Raw genomic sequence first — 23,624 nt, forward strand, 5'->3', positions numbered from 1 at the left:
CTGTTGAAATACCTACTTTAATAAAAAAAAAAACAGGCCATGACCGGAAATGAGAATCTCCTGGGGGTTTTTAACGAATTTTTTGGTCAGATTTATTTACTCAAATGAGCAATGGTTTTTTTTTTGGGGGGGGGGTGTTCAAACTCGTCTTTGAATTCCTCTCAAAATTAGTCTATCGTGACATGGAACCAGTAACCCTCTACAGGGTGAACCTGTAAATATTGTCCATAGGCCCACTGTGTGAAGTACATCTAAAGAGGAGTTCAATGACGTATTGGCCAACTTCATATTTTCCACTGTTCTTGAGTGACGTCACTTTAATTTTTTTTTCTAAAATCATTACTTTTTTCCAATAAAAATGTTATTACTCAGAAAGTTTTAGTCCGAATTCGATTCTGATAACACGGTTAGAAAGACAGATAAATTTTCTAAAAATTGATTCCATTTTGAAGCATAAATTATTCTCCAAACAGCCTCAATCTTCCTCCGAATGCTGGAAAAGTAAAAGTAATCGAAAATTTTTGAAGAAAACTCATTAGGCCCTTACGTGATCATTATCCGACCTAGGTGCTGGCACTTTTTAGTAAAAGTTTCCTTGTTTAATTGGCTTTCAAACGGTATATCATTTTCCAGGATTCCTTTTATCTTTGTATGAGAAATTACGTTTGTTTTACAAGAAAACGTGTTCAGAAGCACTGAACAGTGTTAGTTATCAAGTTGTTTAATTCATTGAAAACTCTTTTAGATGGGCCAGAAGTCAATTTTTATAGTAGATTGTCTTAAAATAAGGAAGCCAAAGGTTACAAATTGCACTTAAAAAAAAAGGTTAAGGTTTATTTACATTTTTTTTTTTTCAGCAGTGTGAGAAATTGTAATTTGGAGTAAGTACATATGAATTTTTGTTTATAAAAATAGTAGGTACTTGTTTAAAATATTTTCTAACATTTTCTCAAATATTTCAGGAAGATCAGAAGTAAATTTTTAAAGTGCAATTTGTAACCTTTGACTTCCTTATTTTAAGACAATCTACTTTAAAAATTGTCTACTGGTCCATCTTTAAGAGTTTTCAATGAATTAAACAACTTGATAACTAACACTGTTCAGTGCTTCTGAACACGTTTTCTTGTAAAACAAACGTAATTTCTCATACGAAGATAAAAGGAATCCTGGAAAATGATATACCATTTTGAAAGCCAATTAAACAAGAAAACTTTTATAAAAAGTGCCAGCACCTAGATCTGATAATGATCACATAAGGGCCTAATGAGTTTTCTTAAAAATTTCGATTACTTTTATTTTTCCAGCAATCGGAGGAAGATTGAAGCTGTTTGGAGAATAACTTATGCTTCAAAATGGTATCAATTTTTAGAAAATTTATCTGTCTTTCTAACCGTGTCATCAGAATCTAATTCGAACTAAAACTTTATGAGTAATAACATTTTTATTGGAAAAAAAGTAAGGATTTTTAAAACAAAAATTAAAGTGACGTCACTCAAGAACAGTGGAAAATATGAAATTGGCCAATACGTCATTGAACTCCTCTTTAGATGTACTTCACACAGTGGGCCTATGGACAATACTTACTGTTTCACCCTCTATAGACGAACAACTCTTACCCAGCTGCGTGAGTCTCACTCAAGCGGCAATCCAAAGAACTATTTGATTCTCTGAAACCAAAATAAAAACCAAAATTATTACGCAATATTTCTTCAAAAAACAACGAGATTAAACAAAGTTCTTAAGGTGAAAAAATTCCATATTTATTTCCTGTTTTGATAATTATCCTGGCCAAAGTTTTTGAGAAACAAATTTAAGATCCACTCCCTGCCTAGTTAGGATCTTCTTGCGTCAAGAGTTTTCCAATAATACCTCTTATAGCTCATAAATACATTAAACAGCTTGTTATTCTCATTTATTAAATAGAAACTTTGAAATATAGTTAATTATTATTTTACCAACTTCATTTAATATTCCAGCTGATAAAACAATTAATTGGCTAAATAATCTGATCTTATATTAAAAATTAAATTCACCTATAGAATTATTTATCTAAAAGAAATTTAATATAGCTTTCTATAGTTGAATGTTCTTAACTAAATTGGAGGAATATTATAGCGAATCTTACTCCAGTTTAAATCAGTTTAAAATTAGTATCTTGTTTTCTTCAAAACTCACAAGAAAATCTGCAGCTTTATTAGATAAATTTTTCCTTAAGATTATAATTGGACTGTGATCAGAGGAGAGTTCATTCACTCTGACCCTATCCTCGCAGTACGCTCACTACAGTCCCACCTTCACTCAATAGAACCTTGGATAGAAAACTGGCGTATAAAAATTAACCCAACTAAGTCTAAATACATAGTCTTCACACTGAAACGTCAAACTCCACCACCTGTCTCCTTACATCATACACCTATCCCACCAGCCGACCATGTGCGGTACCTTGGAATGTACCTAGGACAAGAGACTTACCTGAAACCCCCATACAAGACTTAAACGTACCGAACTAAACAAACGATACAAACTTCTATCCAGACTACTCGACAAACGCTCAAAACTCTCACTACAGAACAAACGACGACTCTATACAGCTCTTCTCACCACCAATATGGACTTACGGACTCGCAACTTTACGGGACAGCTAAAAAATCCAACATCTGTAGACTGTGCAAACACTCCAATCCAAAATACTCCGCCGCATAGTAGACGCTCAATTCTATGTTAGCAACCACACAGATTACATACAGATCTCCAAATTCCACTCATCTCCGAACTTGCCAAAATCCGATATAAAAAATTTTCATCAAAAACTCTCATTTCATCCCTTTAGCACTTTAGCTGCAAACTTGTCCTCAACTACGCTACCCTCCAATCCTTGAAGACGGCTGAGGCGCCGTTGGCCCCGTGACCAACTGGGTGACTAATGGCGGCCATCACTGGATGACCGTCATTCACGTCTGCCACGTTATCTATATATACATACATCACTTATTTATACCTGTAGGTAAGGTATAAATTTATAATGTAACCATAATCTGTTCACTTTCCCTACTTCTTCTACTTCTTGGGAAACCAGTACGCTAATCACTGAGCTATTTCCTCACCTTTCTTTTTGTCTGTCCTTTATTTTGTTGTGGGTATTGGGTATTTTGAAATAAGAAGATCTTTCTTGAAAAGTAGAGTTTTGATTTATGTAAATGTTTCTTTAAGCTGGGTCCACTTATTGCATAAGTTGTTCTACAACCTTTATTTGTTCGTTTTTTTTGGGGGGGGGAAATTTGATTAAATTGCTTTTCTCGGTGAGAATGGGGGTAAAGTTTCCCTCTGTAATAACATGTCGGTGTAGTACAGTCTTGACAGCAGTACAGTATCAATAAAAATCAAAAAGGGTCTATATTTTCAAATTGGTGATTGGCAGGAAGGGGCTTAATACTCTACTGAACAGATATTCCAATATTTTGAAAGTTTCTCGAAAAAGAGTCCTGCAATTTTATTTAAAACTCATCCTTGAAAAATCTAAAACTTTTATTTAGAAACATTATTCCTGGACATTCCGACTAAAGGTGCTTCTGGAAGAGAGTTGAGGATCGGATTCGCCCTTAAGTGCCATTTTGTGTTCACTCCGGATTTTTGTGGGCCCTTCTTCATCATATTTGGGTTGGAAAGCTTTCCTTTAGACGTTTCTAAAGTTAACCCTTTACTTTCCTAATAATTTATTAAAAAGTTCTAATTTCGTAAGAGAGATACTTACAATTCTTTCGCAAGAAATAAAAAGACTATCTTCAGATAGTTCGTAAAAAGTTGTTTTTCTCATAAATCATTTCATATTTCCAACTGTTTTAAATTTTTTTTTGTTGTCGTGGTTTGCCAAGAAAGTTTGTTGACAAAGGAACAGAAGAAGACAGAAAAAAACAATCGTAGTGTGAGGAGCAAAGAGAATGAAACAAGTAAAGAAAGGAAGTGATAAAACAGGAAAGAATAGAAAGTACAAAGATGGTCCAACTTTTTTTTGGGGGGGGGGGGGGGTTGGTGAGAGGACGGAAACTCAGCATAATTCATTTTAAACCCCAAACCTTATGTATATGAAAAGCTGGCGCCATTTTGCCTTTTGTAACTGCTCTACATTATGTGAGGTTTTTCTTTTTTTAAAAATAACTGTCTCTTACTTTACTAAGGGGAGGTACTGTGATCCGTTTTGATGTTCCTTGAGTGCGTAAAAGTAGTGTGTTCTAGGTAAAAATGGGTTTGAAGGATAGTTCGCCTTAGAGAGGGCGTAATGTAATTTGTTTTCATTGATTATAATTTCTGCCATTTCTTTAGCCAAGACTCAAGGAATTGAAGGGAGCGATAGGCAAGGATAGGGTCATTATGAGGAGAAAGGATACCCCTATCATCGGGCATAAGTAAAATAATAAAGGTATAACGGCTTGTAGGAACATCAGCGGAGTATTCGGTTCTTTGGACACTCTCCTGGAGAATAACTGCACGAATTACGAAAGAAAGAGAATTGGAATTACCACAAAAGACGCTAAAAAAAAAAAAGAAAAGCGTCCAGTGCGATAAGATTAGAGAAAAACTCCCGGAAAACGCTGTCCATTCTGAAGAAAGGTTTGAGGATTACTTCCATTATTTAAACTTCTACGTATACGCAACGGTAGGCGAGCTGTTAGATAGGCTAGACCCGCAAAACAAAGATGTATTGTTGGTTTAGTAGCATCGATCCCCTGTCAATATGAGAACATTATAGGTAAGTTCAGTATTTTTGTTAATTGTCTCTGTTCAGGACACCTAATTTGGTAGTTAGATCTAAAGCATGACTACAAAAATAGGCCCTACTTTATTTAAACTTCTTAAATTGTAATTACAAAAGTGTCAATCGACAACATTTAATATGGAACATTTATCCACAAAAATTTAAAGTTACTTCTAGAATTAATGGTGAGTTTATTCCCTTCAAAGTGTCCATTTTGTGTAATTTCTATTCTTATTTTGGTTTTTAAACATTTATTTAGAAAATGGTACCTTTAAAAGTGAATGCGCTTAATATTGAAGTCAATTATTGCTTTAGTATCAACTGTACGAGGGTCGTTTGAAAAGTCCGTGCAAAAATAAAAACTACTTAATTTTTTGGGGTAAACCTTTTTTATTTTTCAACGTAGCCTCCTTTTAGGCTTATACACTTCGTCCAACGCTGCTCTAGTTTGTTGATCCCTTCCGAATAATAGGATTTGTCCAAGTCTGAAAAATAGCCATTCGTTTCTGCAATCACCTCCTCGTTTGAATAAAATATTTTTCCCGCCAGCCATTTCTTCATATTGGGGAACAAATAGTAGTCCGAGGGAGACAAGTCTGGAGAATAGGGGGAATGTGAAACGAGTTGGAACCCTATTTCCATTATTTTGCGACCACAACTGCTGAGGTGTGAGCTGGTGCGTTGTCTTGATGGAAAAGGACATTTTTGTGGGCCAATCGTGGGCGTTTTTCTTGCAGCTCGGTTTTCAAACGGTCCAATGACGATGAATAATATGCACCTGTAATAGTTTTACCCTTTTCCAGATAGTCGATGAGGATTATTCCTTGCGAATCCCAAAAGACAGTCGCCATAATCTTTCCGGCCGAAGGAACGGTCTTCGCCTTTTTTGGCGCAGATTCCCCCTTGGTAACCCATTGTTTAGATTGTTCTTTGGTCTCAGGAGTGTAGTGATGTATCCATGTTTCATCCACAGTGAAGAAATGACGCTTAAAGTCCTGCGGATTCTTCTGGAACAGCTGCAAACCGTCCTTGCAACACTTCACACGATTTCGTTTTTGGTCAAGCGTGAGCAATCGCGGCACCCATCTTGCGGATAGCTTTGTCATGTCCAATTGTTGATGCAAAATATTATGTACCCGTTCATTCGAGATGCTCACCCACCTTCACTCTTCTGTCATCCATCACCATATCATGGATTTTATCAATGATTTCTGGAGTAGTAACCTCAACAGGGCGTCCAGAACGTTCAGCGTCACTTGTGCCCATATGGCCACTCCGAAAATTTTGAAACCACTTATAAACTGTTCTAATCGAAGGTGCAGAGTCACCATAATGTTTATCAAGCTTCTCTTTAGTCTCCTGAGGCGTTTTGCCTTTCATAAAGTAGTGTTTAATCAATACACGAAATTCTTTTTCGTCCATTTTTTGAAAATCACTCGACTTTCTCGATTCAAACGAATGCCAAACACAAAGAAATAGACCGATCTGGCTGAAACTTGGTGTGTGTTCTTCCAAGAGATGCTACTAACTAAACATAACCTTGATACGCGCCAGTGGTGCTATCTCTCTGACTTTGCACGGACTTTTCAAACGACCCTCGTAAGTTTAAAACAAAGATTTTCTAAACTGAAATAAGAAAGGACGTCTTGAGTTTTACACCAGATTTAGCTTTTTATTTTAATTCAGGATAATTTTATGAGATATTGTTTGTGGGGAGGAGAAGATATGAAATTATTCGTTAGTTAGAGCCTATAGTTATTTATTTAAAATTTCCTTTAGTTAAGAAGTTATTAACCGGCAAAACATTAACTTTTAAGTAAATATAATTTAATAAGGTGTATAATACTTTAGTAAGCACTTTGGTAAACTTAACAGCCTCTTAAAGGGCCGGGTTTTATTAGTTAAGAACAATCTCTCACTTACTTAGTTACTCCACTAACTTTATTGTAAGAGGAGATGGGCAAATCGTGCTTCAGAGCACATCTTGCAGAATTAATTTTGCTTTGTCAATATCGGCTAATAGAGAAGCGCCTAATACCTAATGATGGGGGAACGATTAGCAGCTTTGAATCAGGAAATTGAAACAAAATTGCAAAAAGAATCGGTTCTTCTTTTATTTCGATTCTGTTTGTATGACTAAACAAAACTCGCATCTTAATTTACAAGGGTGTTGAAATGAGAGTGGCAAATTTGTGGGTTAAGATTGAATGTGAGAGTTGAAGGTGGAATTAGGGCTTTCTATTGGGTTGGATAAGGGTCTCCAATGCAGCATGGGTACCCTTCTTAGGCATGGGTACCCTTCTTAGGCATGGGTACCCTTCTTAGGCATGGGTACCCTTCTTAGGCATGGGTACCCTTCTTAGGCATGGGTACCCTTCTTAGGCATGGGTACCCTTCTTAGGCATGGGTACCCTTCTTAGGCATGGGTACCCTTCTTAGGCATAGGTACCCTTCTTAGGCATGGGTACCCTTCTTAGGCATGGGTACCCTTCTTAGGCATCAGCACCCTTCTTAGGCATCAGCACCCTTCTTAGGCATCAGCACCCTTCTTAGGCATCAGCACCCTTCTTAGGCATCAGCACCCTTCTTAGGCATCAGCACCCTTCTTAGGCATCAGCACCCTTCTTAGGCATCAGCACCCTTCTTAGGCATCAGCACCCTTCTTAGGCAAAGCACCCTTTTTAGGCATAGGTATCTTTCTCCTTTTTTTTGTAACATCAGAGTTTTCCACCAATTTCTTAGCTCCAAGTGGCAGAGTCCTCATACGTATCCCAAAGTGAATCACATCGACTTTTGATAGGATAAAAGAGGTCAGGTCGTTTTTTTTTGTAGCGTCCTGCCACAGTTTACTAAACGGCTGAATGCATCCAAAGTGGAATCATTCAGCTGGAGATGATTTCTAAGCTTTTAACAAAAAAATGGATAAGAACAGATTGATTCGGCTTTGGAATTTGGCTTGGAAAGTACACGTCAAGACCGTTAGATGGTGTTCGTATATTTATTTTGACGTTCATTGATCTTCTATGTCTGATGCTAGCCCAAACTATCCCTCCAGTCTCAGTTCTTTTTGTTGATTGTAGTTCCAAGTGGGATCGTCCAGTACTACATCCACCAAATCCATCCTCTTTTTCGCTTCCAAAATTCAGATAGTAGAAATTCCTGCTTCAAGATGCCTTACTCTAAAAACTAGTCTGCATCCTCTTCTCAACAACGAAGGAAACAAATATAAAAACAAGTACATAAACCACTAACTCTAGCCAAACTTTTCATCATAAATACCTCGTATCAAATTTCCAAATAGATTTTTGGGTTTCTTAGCGGGGTAGGCAAAGCATAAACTCTGAAATGGAGACCTGGAATGTGATTATAAGAGAGTGCCTTAATCATTGGCAATTCATGATTAAGGAAAACTGAAGATAGTATCGTATCAATCAATAAGTTTACTTAAGAAAATCAACTTATCTATTCCATATAAATCACATTGAGAAATAGAAATAGTAAAATACTGGATAATTCTAATGCAGTCACCCAATTTTAGAAATTCATAATCCATTGCATTAATCTATATACAAGGTTACCATTAAATCCCCCAAACTTCAAATGAAAACGGAAATTTCATGAATAGATAATGAAATGGCGGATATTAGACTGTTCCTTGGTATAAATGGGCTCAGTGGTAACATTTTGATAAAGACTAACTCCCACTATATTCTAGAATTTATCTCTGTTTTTCTCTTTTTTTCTCTCTCTCTTTCTCTTAACTCGTTAGATATTGAACAATTTATTTTCTCATAAACTCTTAATCATTTATTCAAGAGCAGGAATTTTTATTTACCCCTCATTTATCTACATTTTTTTTTATCTTTTATTACTTTTATTAAGTGTTTTGTAAGAAGATGGAATTGTTGTAAAAAGAAAACAAACAGATTTTTCGTAAATATGTTTTCAGATCTTAAACATTCCTTTCTTCACATAAGTTGCTAAAAAACCCCGTTACGAAAAATTCCATCTTAACAATCTCTTCATAATCCGCTAGGCAACACCTCTCTTCCAGAATATTTCCAAATAACACATCTTAGACTTGCGATCTCCTCTCTGACGACAAGAGTCTAGTTAGTGAAATGTTGCGAGTGGTAACACTTGGTAACTTGTTGTGAATACTCTATATTATCCTTGTTGCTTATAATGCAATCAATGCGTTGATTCTAAACTAAATAAACGATTAGAAAAAAATATGGAAGACTGAAATTTAATGTACTGAAATCTCCTAAAACTTCAATCTAAATATACAGGGTGATCCATTTAAAAAGCACCATTCGCTAATAACTTTTTAGGAAAGCGGAATTTCGAAAAAATCCGCTAAAAATGAAGATACAGCATCACGGGTGGAAAATTTGGAAACTAGACCAAAAAAAAAAAAAAACGTATAGTTTACTTCGTGGGTTTTTCGAAATTCCGCTTTCCTAAAAAGTTATTAGCGATTGGTGCGTTTTAAATGGATCACCCTGTATATTATTTATACTTTTTAAGGAAAAAAACTTTTTGTATATCATGTAAACTTATTCAAATTTATCTCTTAATCTTAGATTGTATTTAAGGGTGGTCTACGAATCCCTAAGGGATAATTAGGGCTTTTAACTTGTATTTAATGCATTTTCTTATGGAACTCTATTCACGATTTGGGGAACCAGTAAACTTTAAAAGCTTTACCTTTCTAAAGTAGTTCAATGTAAACTATCGCTCAATAAAAGTAAATACCTAAACGGTTAGTTCCGGATATAGAATCTTTGGCAGGCTTGCACTATTTCCTGTTATCAAGTATAGTAAGAGAGAAACAAAAATCTAATGAAACCCTTAAATTGATCTTTATTAACATATTTGAAAATATTTTTTTTGCCAGCTGACCTTGCTAATATTTCTCTTTAATAATTGGTCAACTCTACGCAGATCCTGTGAACAGAAATGACGAAGTAATCTTCTCCACCTCCTCACACGTTGGTAACTCCCAATTACGTGCTTTGTAAGCATTTAGGTCATTACACGCTACCATTATGTTTTTGGGGTCTTTTAGTGGTTTTTTCTCCAGTTTCCGTTTTGTTTGAGAAGCAAGAAATGACATATGTCACATGCATACCCTTTTTTTCCATTTCATCCTTTCTTCCTGGTTTCCCGCCCTGTTTTGTTTTAATATTCTTTGCTTTTCCAGCCCTAAGGACTTCAGGGCTACTTCAGTAACATAACCAGTATCGTACAACTTATATGTAGTTTTGTTTTGATTCAAGCATGTATTTAAATTTTGCTTTATAGCATTTATTGCAAATAATGCAAGGAATCCGTTATCTTGACTTTTTTTTTTAGGATCAATCACTTTATTTTCGAAACACTGCGTATTTTAAGGGAATATAGTTTAAGGGTAAACAAGAAGGACGTCCGGAACGCCCAAAGCGTTCTCAATGCACTGCCAAACTCTGAACAGTACTTTCTCGCTATAGCCATCACTGTAAGCGACTGCGAGCTGAAAGAAGCTCTTAGGTAGAGAAAATCTAACGGGCTAGCAGCAGGATTTGGACACGGGATTTCCGTTTAGGAATCCAATCGGCTAAACCACTGAGTTAATCTCTTCCCTAAATATTATCGACTATTATCTTAATCTTGGAAACAATTATTGACAATTGATTTAATTAAGTAAGGATTCAAAATTAGCGAGGAATCGGTCCAAATAAAAACAACAACTCGTCTTTTTGCCAACGTTTCGACAAATATATTGTCTTCTTCAGGGCGTGGCAATGCGCGTTGGTTGAGTTACAGAAACAGTTTATATTTGTCGAAACGTTGGCAAAAAGACGAGTTGTTGTTTTTATTTGACCGATTCCACGCCAATTTTGAATCTTTACTTCAATAATTTACGGTCACGAAACCTATATATTCATAATTGATTTAATATTATTTTACTCTTTTAATATACCCACACACTAGACTGTTCTCTACACAGTATACACATCAGACATAACTGTAGAACCCTCTACAACACTACTCTGTACATATACAGACGATACAGCCATACTAGCCACAAGTACACATCCTACATCAGCTACATACAAGTTACAGACACACTTAAACCAAATAGAATACTGGGCAAAGAAGTGGAGGATTAAAATGAACCCACAGAAATGCCACGTTTACTCTCCGGCGGGGCTCCTGTCCACCTGTCCTCTTCAACAGCAATCCTCTTCCATGTACAGATCTGGTGCGCTACCTTAGGCTCTACATAGACAAACGGTTTACTCGGAACCCCCGCGCTAGACGACTAAAGACAAACAATGACAAAACGTGCAAAATTGCTTTACAGACATCTTGGACGACGCTCTAAATTGCCCATAGATTTCAAACGTTTAATTTACTCAAACCTATGTAGACTTTCGGACTAGAACTGTGGGGTTCAGCCAAACCTACAAACGTACGGACAGTACAAACATTTCAGTCAAAACTACTCCGACAGATAGTTGACGCTCCTTTCTACGGTGACCAACCTCACTCTTCACAACGACCTCAACATCCTATTCGTACACCAACTCGCCAAGTCGAAATATCAAAAGTTCTATACTGCTCTCTCTACTTGCTCTAATCCTCTTGTGCAGTCTCTCACCTCCTCTGACTTTCCTAACAATACTCCTCGCCGACTGAAAGCGCCAATGGCCCCGCGACTTCCTGGCAGTCTGTAGACCTAAACGTCATCCTTCTCCTACAGCTACCGCTGGGTATTTTCTCTCCTCCTGCTCTTCCCGCCCCAGTTCATCATATTTAACTCCCATTTACTCATTGTATACATGTATCCAGATTGTAAATTACTAAATAAATAAATAAACATTGGGAGTTGCCAAATTTCTCTATATTTTGGGTTAATTCTTGGCCTCCGTTCAAGTAGTGCTTCTTTTGATGAGAGCTTCGTATAAAAATTTATGGGTTAACAAAAATAGCCCACTTCAATAATATATGTTCACTTAAAAGAAAAAATATTCTTATAAACGAAAAATCTCGAAATCGGAAAAAGAAAACCTCATTGAAACTCACAGACAAATTTGTAAATCTAAGTGTCCGCAATACGTTTTACTAATGAAGAAAGGGATAGGAGGGGAATAATTTGGTTAAGGGTGGGGTTAGTTTGGAGGAGTGTAAGAATATAAACGTATTTCCCCCCCCCCCTAAACGTGTGAGTAGGTTGATGCAGAAAGTGTGTTGTGACGTAGAACTGGCGGACTGGAGGAGTTCATGTATTACACGGAAGTGGTACACATTGGGCGACTGTAGAATGGGGGGGGCTACAAGCATGCTGCCCCCACTTCTAGAATAATGGAGGAGTTCCTCTGGATGTTGAATAACAAGTTGACTTACTCCTGCAGCCCCTCCTTGTCTGTCCCCAGTTTTGCCTTTATTCTCCCACTCTTCCTTTTCCTTTATCCAGAGATTCTGATGTCAATATAATCGTTTTCCTTTTCATGCCATATCAGCGCACAGGGCGGGAAGGGATCGTTGATACTTCCAACTTTTTCCACTTTTTTTACTCCTTCTTCACTTGTCTTCCAAAACTACCCATTGTACTCTGATTCCTTTTACATCCCTCAGATTCATATCCAGGATTATGTAACTTTTCCTCTCTCTCATCCTGATCCACTGCTTCAATCCTCTCCTGCCAATAACACCTCCCGCTTGTTCCTTTATTCTTTTCAAATTGCTTTCAACACAAACCATCAAGAGTTTTATTTTCTTCCTTTTTTTCCAACCTTACTTCCTTTTCCTCTTCCTCCTCCATTTCCTTCCGGCAAAGAAACGAAGAATGGCTACTGTGTTTTTTTTTTTTATTGTGTGCTTATTATTTCGTTTATTTTTCAATTTACAATATAAGTGGATAAATCTGAGTAAGCGAGGTCGAAATGTCGTCTGTTTCCAATATCAGGCTAAAAGAAGTTACTAATTTTTGTAAAAAATAATAATGAAACTGATTGGATTTCAAGTTCAAAATATTGGCAACATGTTTTATTCTTTTAATATTCTACGAGTATTTATCGTAAAGGAAAGCTAAACGTATCCTCTCTTATAGCATATTCTGGGAAGTTTAGTTTAATACGCTGGCTGAGGCAATGATTATTCGAATTACGCTTGATTTCGAGCTCTCAAGCTCGTGCTTTTTGGATAATAAAATTTAAGTGCTCCGCTATGGAGCTTGAAATAAAAAAAAAATCATTAACAAAAAGCGAAGAACCACTAAACTGTTTTTCATGAATCAAATGACAGTTCGTAAGCATAATCAAACTAGGTGACCTCTCTAGGGCCGGGCAAGTGGCGAGAATGGCCGTGACTAGGACAATAGTCGAGGAAAGATGCCCTCTAGGATTGTATAGCCAAAAGAATAAGATTATCTTTGTTCTTAGAGTAATTACTACAAAACAGGCACCAAGGTTAGAGGCGGGGCCCGCGAAGCTAGAATGTATTGTGGTACTGGGTTCGATTCTCGGTCTAGGCCTTGGATTTTATTTAATGATTAATAAAAGAAATTTACAGTAAAGTATGTTTGCTAGTCGCCTCCGTCCATGGCACCTAATTAGGTACTTGGACTTGAAGCATGTCTGGAAAAAATAGGCATTACTTTTTCTTCTATTTTAGTACAAAAGGGTACTTCTCTCTCTTTTTTTGTTTTGTTTTATTATTATGTCTCGAATGTGGCAAGAATGTTCTGAGTTGGAAACACCCAGATGGCTTGTGCAGTAAAATGTACGTAGGGTCAGGAGGGTGAGCTGGCCTAAATTAAGATGGAAAGATGGGGAAGGGCGTGGATGCTAGAAACCTGCTAGGAGTGAGGAATTGGAAGGATGATGCAAGGGAAGTGGATCGGGGAGGCCAAGGCTCAGTAATGAGCAGTAGCAGTGTGTCTCGAAGAATTGTGAAATTGACCTGTCCTCTTTAGAAACTATAATACAAGTAGAACAACATTTTGACGTGTCGTAAGACCTCTCTCACTTCATTAAGATATCCAGCAAGAGGTTTTCCTTTGTGAGTGAAACAAATTTCATCACCCTGGAAGCGAGTAGATTGATGACAGATCATAAACCACTGAATGGTGACATTGACTGCCAGGATCTTCTTGTCAGCCAGTCCTTTTTATGTGCTAGCTCCCTTATACTGCTTCTACCAATGTCCTGTTTCTCCGTAAATGCATTCACTTGAATAGAAATGTCATTTTAAGTGTTTGTTTATTTTTGCGACACCTAATTGGTAGTTGGACGTAAAGCCCCGCCTGAAAAAATAGGCGATTACTTTACTTTGCTTACTTTATTTATGTAATTCGAAGTCAAATAGATGTAGTAATATTGAACATATATAATAAAATCGTATCTTTTAATAATTAATTCAATACCCGTAATGATTATTTATTAATAAAGAACACAATTTTATAATTTTGTAGCTAAAAATTAATATTTGAAAAACCGAGACGAGACCGAGATTTCTCGACGAGATATATATCATGTCTCGATCTCAGTCTTGGTCTCGGTCTCGGTCTCGGTACCGAAACCGAGATTTGTCTCGTTTCTCGTGCAGCACTAATCGATTCGTTTTGTCCAGGTACCTTCAGAGAGTTTGATTTTCTTACTTAAATTCTGCCACTGTCAATCACTAACTGTAGCAATGTAGACAAACTTTAAAAACGGAAATCAAATCCTCTAAAACATCTGTCATCACAGTTCCTCCCACAATATTTTTTTGAATGATATTTCCGATAAATGATACAAAAAATAAATGATAGACGCTAATGACCGAGGCAGACGATGCGCCGAAAAGAAAAAAATAGAAATAAAAAATAACTGATAGATATTCTCTTAAATTAAGTCATACTTTTGTATAGTATAGACACGGTCGCTTTCTAGAGCTCCCACATAGTGAAAGCACGACTTGCTCAGAGCAAAAATAGATCTAAGTTCTCTTGTGAAGTTCTAGAGAGAGAGAGAGAGAGGAGTGAGAGCGATTGACCGAGAGAGAGAGAGAGAGAGAGAAAAGAGTGAGTAGTGTTTTGTATTTTATTTTTTAACTTAAGGCTTTATGGATTCGAATCCGAGATATTCGTTTCAGAATACGGTACTTTAACTGAGTTTATCCCATCAATCCCTTCTCTCTCAGAATGAAAGATTCCTTCAATTTAGAACATATTTATCTCGAACAGATATTATTGAATATATTCTATATTGATTGTTTCAAAAAACAAAATAATTTATTTTTAATTCTCTGATGAGAGTTAAGTCTAAAATCAATTGAGTGGAACTGACATACATACGTATTAAATTTGCAATAATAATTTTACCATAAATAAATAAATAAATAAATAATAATATTAAAAATACAGTTTTTGGTAATGGATCTAACTTCCATCGCTCCGTCAATCATAATTATTTATCCCACCTAAAAATAATATCGATTAGTTTATCCGTCAGGTTGCATAGGAAATGCAAATAACAGGAAAGGCCAATATGAGTCCTTAGAGATCCTCCACTGTAACCAATGTATTAGGCTAGTCTGCCAGGAGGTTTGTCGGTGGGTTTGGCTAAAACCATAATAGTTGCATTATTGAGTTAAATCTTGTTGGATTCATGTGCATTGTGTGAGTGTGAATTGATGCACTCAGTGTAACGGATTATTGTGTTTTAAGTTGAGGGAAACCCCCTCCATAGGGATATTAAGATTGTATTAATTTATTTATGTAAACGCTATTTTGGATAATTTTGTAAAGATATTCATACGCCATTGAATTTAAGATTAACAATGAATTGTAAAGGGTATGAATTTGTTGTTTTGTTAGATTGAAGGGTTTGAAGTCATTAAAAAACAATTTTCAATTATCCTTATTAATGTCGGAAATTTCTAGAAAGGTTTTTAGTCACCAGGGATAACGATGTGTCTCTAGATCAGCGTTTCCCAACCTGGTGGTACGTGAGTTGCTAGGTTGGTGGTACGCGAAAAATAACCAATAATGGCGGACATACTCGTAAAAAATTAAATCATAAAAATAACGTTTTTTCCTATAATTCATAAAAATTATTTAAATTAAATAATTTACCTTGGACTGCACCTAGACAAACGGTTGACATGGAATCCCCCAGACTAGACTGAAAAGACAAGAAACTAACCAACGCTACAAACTTCACGCCAGACTACTTGATAAACGTTCGAAACTTAACCTACATAACAAAAGACTCTTATATCTAATGTTACTGCGACCCATTTGGTCATACGGCATCGAAGTATGGGGGATCGACTAAGCGTTCCAACTCACTACGCCTCCAGACATTACAGTCCAAAAATACTTCGAAAACTTCTTAACGCTCCGTTCTATGTATCTAACCTCACTATCCATAATGACCTCAAAATTCCTTTCATTACAGATCTTGCTAACACTCGTTTCTTCAAATTTCATTCCTCTACAGCAGCTCATCCTAACCCTCTCATAGAACACCTATCTTCCTCCACATTACCAGGTAATCCTCAAAGGAGATTGAAGAGAAGATGGCCTCGTGATCTTCTCTTATCTTAAGCACGTTACTGGAGTGGCACCACTGGGTGCCTTCTCCAATCATGATTTCCCGTTATTTCTTTTCTCTTTCACCGTATTTGCTTGTTGCAACAACTGTTGCAGTGGTAAATTGCAATAAAAGATTAAAAAAAAAAAAAAAATTAAATATTATAAAGTAAAGTTGTTAATATGCACAGTAATAAGGTTAGTCTGTCTCAAGATATACGAGAAAATATAATAGCACATTTAACAGGATTAAAATTGTCTTTCATGGAGTATTTTCCTAAAACCTGAAAATACAAATGATAAATGGATTTCAAACTCCTTCTATAAAGAAAATTTAGGAAAAGCTACATCATTATCATAAAAGATAAATTAGTCATTTGACAGAACTTAAATGATAACTATGTAAAGATCTGCTTAAAGAGATTGCTTGTAATGAATAAGCTCTATCCAAGCAACATTAAATTTAATTTAAAAAAAAGTTTTAAAACTAAGATCTTACACTTTACGAAGTTTATAAAGTGAACATGAACTTGGAACTTCTTTGTAACAGATACATTGTATCTCTATACAAATAAAGATGGTAATAGTAAAATAACACACGGAAAAACAAATCTCACGGAATACATTTTTACAAAGTGGTACAATTTAGCATGCTGTACTACCAAGTGGTACGCGAGCCAAAAAAGTTTGTGAAACGCTGCTCTGGATATAAAAGAAGGGTGATGCTGGCAAACAGGAGCTATTATGGACTGATTAGGCAGGCAAATGGGGAGCAAATTAATTTCAAGATGGACATAAGGTCACCCTCTATAAAACATTAATCCGACCGGTCCTTAAATATGGTTCTGAGATTTGGGTAATGTCAAAAAAAACAAGAAAATAAGATGCTACAAGTCTTTGAAAGAAGAATTCTTGGACGAATCTACGGCCCATCCTAAGAGGGCATGACGTCTTGGTGGAGAAAAAAGTATCAGGAAGTACAGAACCTTTTCCAGAAAAGTAGACATCGTTAAAACGATCAAACTAGGCTGGCTCAGATGAGCGGCGAGCCATTTAGATAGTATGTCGGATGTGGAAGCGCCTAAAAGGCTCTTGGACGAAGGAAGTTCACCGGATTAGGCGAGTAGGGAAATCATAATCAACCCTTATTTACTATTTACGGACGGATCAAAATCGGAGCAGGGAGTAGGTTGTGCTGTACTTGACCCGCAAACGGGAAGTTTTCGCCTATACAAGCTCCATAATAATGCCTCAATATTTACCGCAGAAATCGTAGCGATTTGGAATGCGGTATTCCTGGCGGAACAAATACAAAGTAATGACATAATAGTCATTCTTAGTGATTCTAAAAGTGCACTCCAAAAAATAAAACGTCCGGGCGATGTTTATGATCCCATAATTATAGAAATTGTAAGTCATTTGATTAAAGCAATGGGTAGGTTGCATCTGGTTTGGCTGAAAGGGCATGCTGGGATAGTTGATAACGAGAAAGTCGACGTGCTAGTAAAAAGAGCGATTTTGTTGGGGGAACATACTCCAGTGCTCAATTTAGCGGATTTCGAAGGTGCTTTAAGAAAGCGTTGTTATGACGCATGGCAAAAGCTCTACGATCTGGAAAAAGAAATTAAGGGTAAATATTACGCTGATTTACAGCCTAGGATTCCCAACAAGCCATGGTTTGTAGAAGTACTGGAGGGGGAAAGGCAATTTTACACAACAATAATGCGACTGAGGTTCAACCATAATCTCACAAATCCGCATCTGCATAAAATTAAGTTATTAGATAGTCCAAAATGTGATTGCAATAGCGGGGAGGATGGGGACATCGATCACTTCCTCTTCAGATGCAGCAGATATAATAGAAATAGAGACAAGTTCCTAAAGGAATTGGCAACACATGTACGATTTCCCTGTGGCGCTAAAAGTATTTTAGCTATAATGAATCCTGATGCGCTACGAATTATTTACAAATTCATTAGAGAGAATAAAATAAAAATATAGGATGCAGCTAAACTCCATAGTTGCGATTTTAGTTCTTAATTACTCACACAAGTACTATCATAACTACACTACTAATTACACCACTCTAAGCTCACATCAAATAACGAAGTCACATTCAGAGACCATTGTGTTGTTCTAGGAAGGAATGTCAGTACGCAGCGCTCAAGATATCCTTATCTCTTGGAAGCCACGAAGCAGAATGTAGTAGAAGAGTGGCTGGCATGAAGAAGAAAGAAGGGAAAGAGGCTGCGCTATTCCTCAAATTGAATATTGGAAAAGATAGGGCTGGTTTTTTTCCACCAACATATTGGTAAATTGAGGCGTTAGGAGCCAACTGTAATTGTTCATACCAATATGTTGGTTTTTTCCAGCCCTCATATAAAGTAATTGGTTAATGTGCAAACAAGACCACTATAACAATAAATAAATAAATAAATAAATAGCCATTTAAGGAAAACCGAACGTTTGGGAAAAGGAAATAAAAGAAAACGATAAAAAAAGGCCTTGTAGTAAGAAAAGTCTAGCGAGTATTCTCATTGTAGTGAAATAAAAGGAAAACTGAACATTGCCTTGCCCAATTCAAGTATCCCACATCCTGTAGTCCAACAAGGGCTACTTGGGAAGTAATGATTTCTGTCTGGGTATTCGAACTTTTCAGAACTCTTACCACCTTTCAACACTTTCAGAGAGAATTCATCTGAATGGAAACATGAGGTTGAAATTTTACCATAACTTTGTTTCTTTATCTTCCCATCTCTCTTTTTATATATATATATATATATATATATATAGGTATATTTTTATTTGTTGTTTGAAAGATATTTAAAATTCAAATTTTTCGAGTATTAATGCAGCACCTAGCCGTCAATTTACAAAGCGAGCCTATGGTAATTTTGGAAAGTTAGATTTTTTTTTTTTCATCTTTATTCTATTTGTATTTTTTGGTATATATATTTTTGTAAAAAGAAAAATAAAACATTACTTGCACTACAATCTGATATAAACACGAAAAAAGACCCTTCTTGTCGACCATTTTTCAGTTTTTCTTTTAAACTTTAAAGTTTTCTGAAAATTAGTTTAGAACTTCTTATTTAAAGAATATCTAAGAAAAACTATAACTATTTTAGTACCAACTCGCAAATTATTATTATTATTTTTTAAAAAATTCTTGGCGTACTTTTACAGACCCTTTGTGAACCGCCAGAAGTCATTTAGGAAATCCTAAATTAAACTATAGCATTGTTTATATTAATTTGGTTTTTCTGATTTGCGGAAAGTAGATAATTCACTTTTTCCCTAGAAGTACAGTTATCCCTCGCTACTTCGCGGTTCATTTATCTCGCTGCCTCAGTACATCGCGGATTGTTCAAAAATTCAAAATTGAGGAATTATGGCGCGAAAGTTGCCCCCCCGCACGCCAGCAGAAGGCAGGGGATGCCCACACAATTCAAAATCCACGTCCAAAATGAGTTCTAAAAACATATTTACAGTATGTACACTTTAGTTACATCTACGTATGTTATACACACACAAGCCCTTCCTAATACGTGCTACCTCTCTGTGGAACTCCTTGCCATCATCTGTCCGCCATGCTCCTACCCTATCCATCTTTATCTCCTCTCTATTCAGCTTCCTCCGAAATTCTAATTGTTTTAATTTATTTCCTTAATTTCTGCTGTTATTTTTTTTTTTCACTTTTTTGTAAATATTTATTTTCTGTTTAATCACAGGCCAAACTATTAAGGCCTCTATTTATTCCTGTATTTATTCTTAGGGGACAATTGTCCCAGAATAATAAATTTCTTTTCTATTTCTATTTCTATCAGTAGTAAGTAATCGCCTATTTTTTCAGGCGGGGCTTAACGTCCAACTACCATTTACTAGGTGTCGTGGACGGAGGCGACTAGCAAACGTACTTCACTATTTCTCATATTAACCATTAAATAAAATCCAGTACCACAATGCATCTTAACTTTGCAGGTCTACACACACGTATCATATTAATATCATTTATACATTATTTTAAGTATGTTATTTATACTATTAATATTTTATTTACACGTTTGAAACTATTCTGTAATGTTCTAATGATAACATATCCACTTATTGATATTATACATACACTAAAAATGTACGTATGTTAAAAATGAGAGGGTAAAACACTACTTCGCGGTTTTTCACTTATCACGGCTGGTTTTGGTCCCTATTAACCTGAGCGATGACTGTATTTTAAACTTTACCCATTAAAACATTACCTTTTGTAATTATAATAAAAATGATAAGGGAAGAAATTCGCTAAGTAATTAATGTACTGGGTTTCCCAATAGGAGATCCAGGGGATTCGAATCCAGCTTCCTGCTCTTTGATTTTCTTTTCCTTGGTGGTGCTTCTTACATCTTATTGCCCGCTGATGGACTATGTTGTAACGAAAGAACACTGCTCGGGGTCTAGCTGTACAATAAAAAAAAAACTCCAGGCGCTAAAAAGCTCAGAAGTTGACCGATCTTAAATATCTTGAAAGATAAAAAATAAATAAATAATGATTACAAATACTATTATTATATGTATTGGTCTAAAAAAAAAAGATCAGTTTAAAAAATATATATAATTCTCTAAAAAGTTCCAAAGAAATTAACAAATGGAGTTAATAAAATAAAAATAAAGGTTTAAATTGTTTACTAACAAATATTGTGCTGCCAACACAGCTTTACATTGTCAGTCACAGTTATAACTCAATAATTCAAGTTGGTCACACTGGTTTTTTTTCAAGATCTAGATCAGCTGTTGTGTGAGGCCAGTTATCGGCATCCATTTTTAATCTGTCCGTAGTCACTTAACAAAATGTAATTGTTTCATTATTAAAACGTTTTTTTTTTAAAGTGTATTGTGTTTAAATTAATTGTGAATTAGTTATTTTTAGTGTGTACAGTACAATAATTAACTATAAAGGTGTAAAAAGTGTTTATTAGTGAAGTGTTCAAAGTGTTACTTTGTGGATGGTGTTCTCAGTTATGGTTTTACAAATCACTCTGGTACTTTTAATCTTTAGACAAGGTAAGAATTTATTTAACATATGCATGTTTATTGATCATTTCTTTAATGCTTATTATTGTTGCAACATTTGAATAAATCTGTTATTGATCATTAAAATCTACAGTACTGTTATCGATTTATCTTGAAACAGTACTTAAAGTTGAAAAGACATAATTGAATGTTTTAATAAATGATTAAAATACTGGTTTAATAAGTTCTTTTGTGCCATTTAATGGTTCGTCATTGCTTTGTTTGGATTGATTATTCATAGTTGGTATCTTTGAAATTGATTTAGTAGTAAAAAATTGAAGTAGCTGTGCTGGCCTTAAAGTTTCTTTTTAAGCCCACAATGAGCTTGAGTTATCTTTTTCTTTTTTACTTTTCTTCATTTCCTGCATTGCATTCGTTCAGGATTTTAAAGTTAAATATTTATTTGGAGGCCCTCTGACAAAGTTTGGTTCTTCAAGAAAAAGTTGTATCTCTCTCTCCATTTCTTTCACCTGAATTCAAAAAACAAAAGTCCAAATACGATATTTGAATCATTAGAATTTAATAGGAGTGTCTTTGATTTCTGTGATTACTAATCGATGATGTTTTATGATAAACTATTTTCAAACTGTACCTTATCAACTTACTTTCAATTCTCTGATATAATTACAGAGAATATAGTTTTATAACAGCACAAACTTTTTCTACCGGACAAATCTTTTACTCAAACTTTTAACTTAGAATATACTTATCATTGATTAAATAGTTTGTAATGTAATATAATTAGGTAGACTTCTTTTCCTTCATTATAGATATATAGATACAGTTGAATATACATATATGAGTCGGTATAAAACATGGTTCATTATACAAACATATCATTTAAACTGGGAACTCTAGTTCCTCCACATACTTCCTTTAGTTTGTTTAAAAAATAAATTATTTACAAATTTTCTTAAGCAAAGTTTTTGTACTGCTTAAGATTCTTAATTTATTATTGAAAGTGTACTTTACAAAGTAAGTTTATCCATGCTGCAGGTTATCAAAAAGTAAAGTTTTAATTCAGTTAAGTATCTAACTTTAAATTGATTGAAAATAGAACATTGTAGAAGTATTTTATTACGTCTTACACTACTACAATGTTAACACATTTTGAACCTGTTTAAGAATGAATTATTTACCAAAATAAAAAGTGGTTTAAACCTGACTCTTTCTGCAATTTAAGTATATCTTTAAAAATATCTTTAAATTTGGAATTACTGCTACACAAAAATTGCACCAAAAATTATTAACAGTATAGGAGAGTTCATTCTTCCCTCTGCTCCGATTTCTTTTATTTAAAAAACAAAAATGAAGCCTGTTTTTCATAGGCTTTTCCAATCTGCTTGATGATCAGGTATCGTGACCATTAAATAAAATGTAAGGCTTAGGACGACAATCGAACCTAATACCACAATCTTAAGCTTTGCTCGGCTACCTTAGTACCTTTATTTATTTTTTTAATTTATTCAGAAGTGTAGAATGTGGGTATTTAAGAACACAGTTGATAAATAAGTGAACAGTAGGAGATGGAGAGATACTACCCATTTGGTAGCCTCTCTTGACGTGAAACCTAATTTGATGGTTAGTACCGAAGGAGTTCTTTTTACCACTGATGCTTTAGCCGGCGAGGTAGGTTGTTAGGAGTAGCTGTACGAAAGGATTAGGGCGATGATTGAGTATAGAATGTGTATGTTCTGGTATTTTCCCTTGGCTAGCTGTTTTATTAAATGCATGTCGATCGGGTTGAGTTTTACGTTTGTTTCGTAGAACGGGGGCACCCATTTGCTACAGCAGCGTTTACCAAACTGTGATACGCGTACCACTGGTGGTACGTGAGTTGCTGGTTGGTGGTACGCGAAAAATAATCAATAATGGCGGACATACTCGTAAAAAATTAAATCATAAAAATATCATAGAAACGTTTTTTTCCTATAATTCATAAAAATTATTTAAATTAAATATTATACAGTAAAGTTGTTAATATCTACAGTAATAAGGTTAGTCTGTCTCAAGATATACGAGAAAATATAATAGCACATTTAACAGGATTAAAATTGTCTTTCATGGAGTATTTTCCCAAAACCCGAAAATACAAATGATAAATGGATTTCAAACTCCTTCTATAAAGAAAATTTAGGAAAAGCTACATCATTATCATAAAAGATAAATAAAAGTTAATAGAATTATCATGTGACAGAACTTAAATGATAACTATGTAAATATCTGCTTAAAGAGACTGATTGT

General features: G+C 35.3%; 1 protein-coding gene across 2 annotated transcripts in view; it reads left to right on the top strand.

Moving 5' to 3' along the window:
* The window catches only part of LOC141451623 (cell adhesion molecule 2-like), a 407,804-nt gene that overhangs the window by 237,233 nt on the left and 146,947 nt on the right, over window positions 1-23,624 (top strand). The window contains exon 1 of one of the 2 annotated variants that reach the window (XM_074123082.1): window positions 21,128-21,371. The exons of the other annotated variant lie outside the window; for it this stretch is intronic. Within the exon in view, the coding sequence (XP_073979183.1) occupies window positions 21,314-21,371 (58 nt within the window). The 5' untranslated portion in view covers window positions 21,128-21,313. Of the gene's footprint in view, window positions 1-21,127; window positions 21,372-23,624 lie in introns of those variants that run through there. 2 annotated transcript variants of the gene reach the window in all.

Source organism: Rhodnius prolixus, unplaced genomic scaffold (genome assembly GCF_049639745.1).
Source record: "Rhodnius prolixus isolate KJV_2025 unplaced genomic scaffold, Rpr scaffold_14, whole genome shotgun sequence".
NCBI lineage: Eukaryota > Metazoa > Arthropoda > Insecta > Hemiptera > Reduviidae > Rhodnius > Rhodnius prolixus.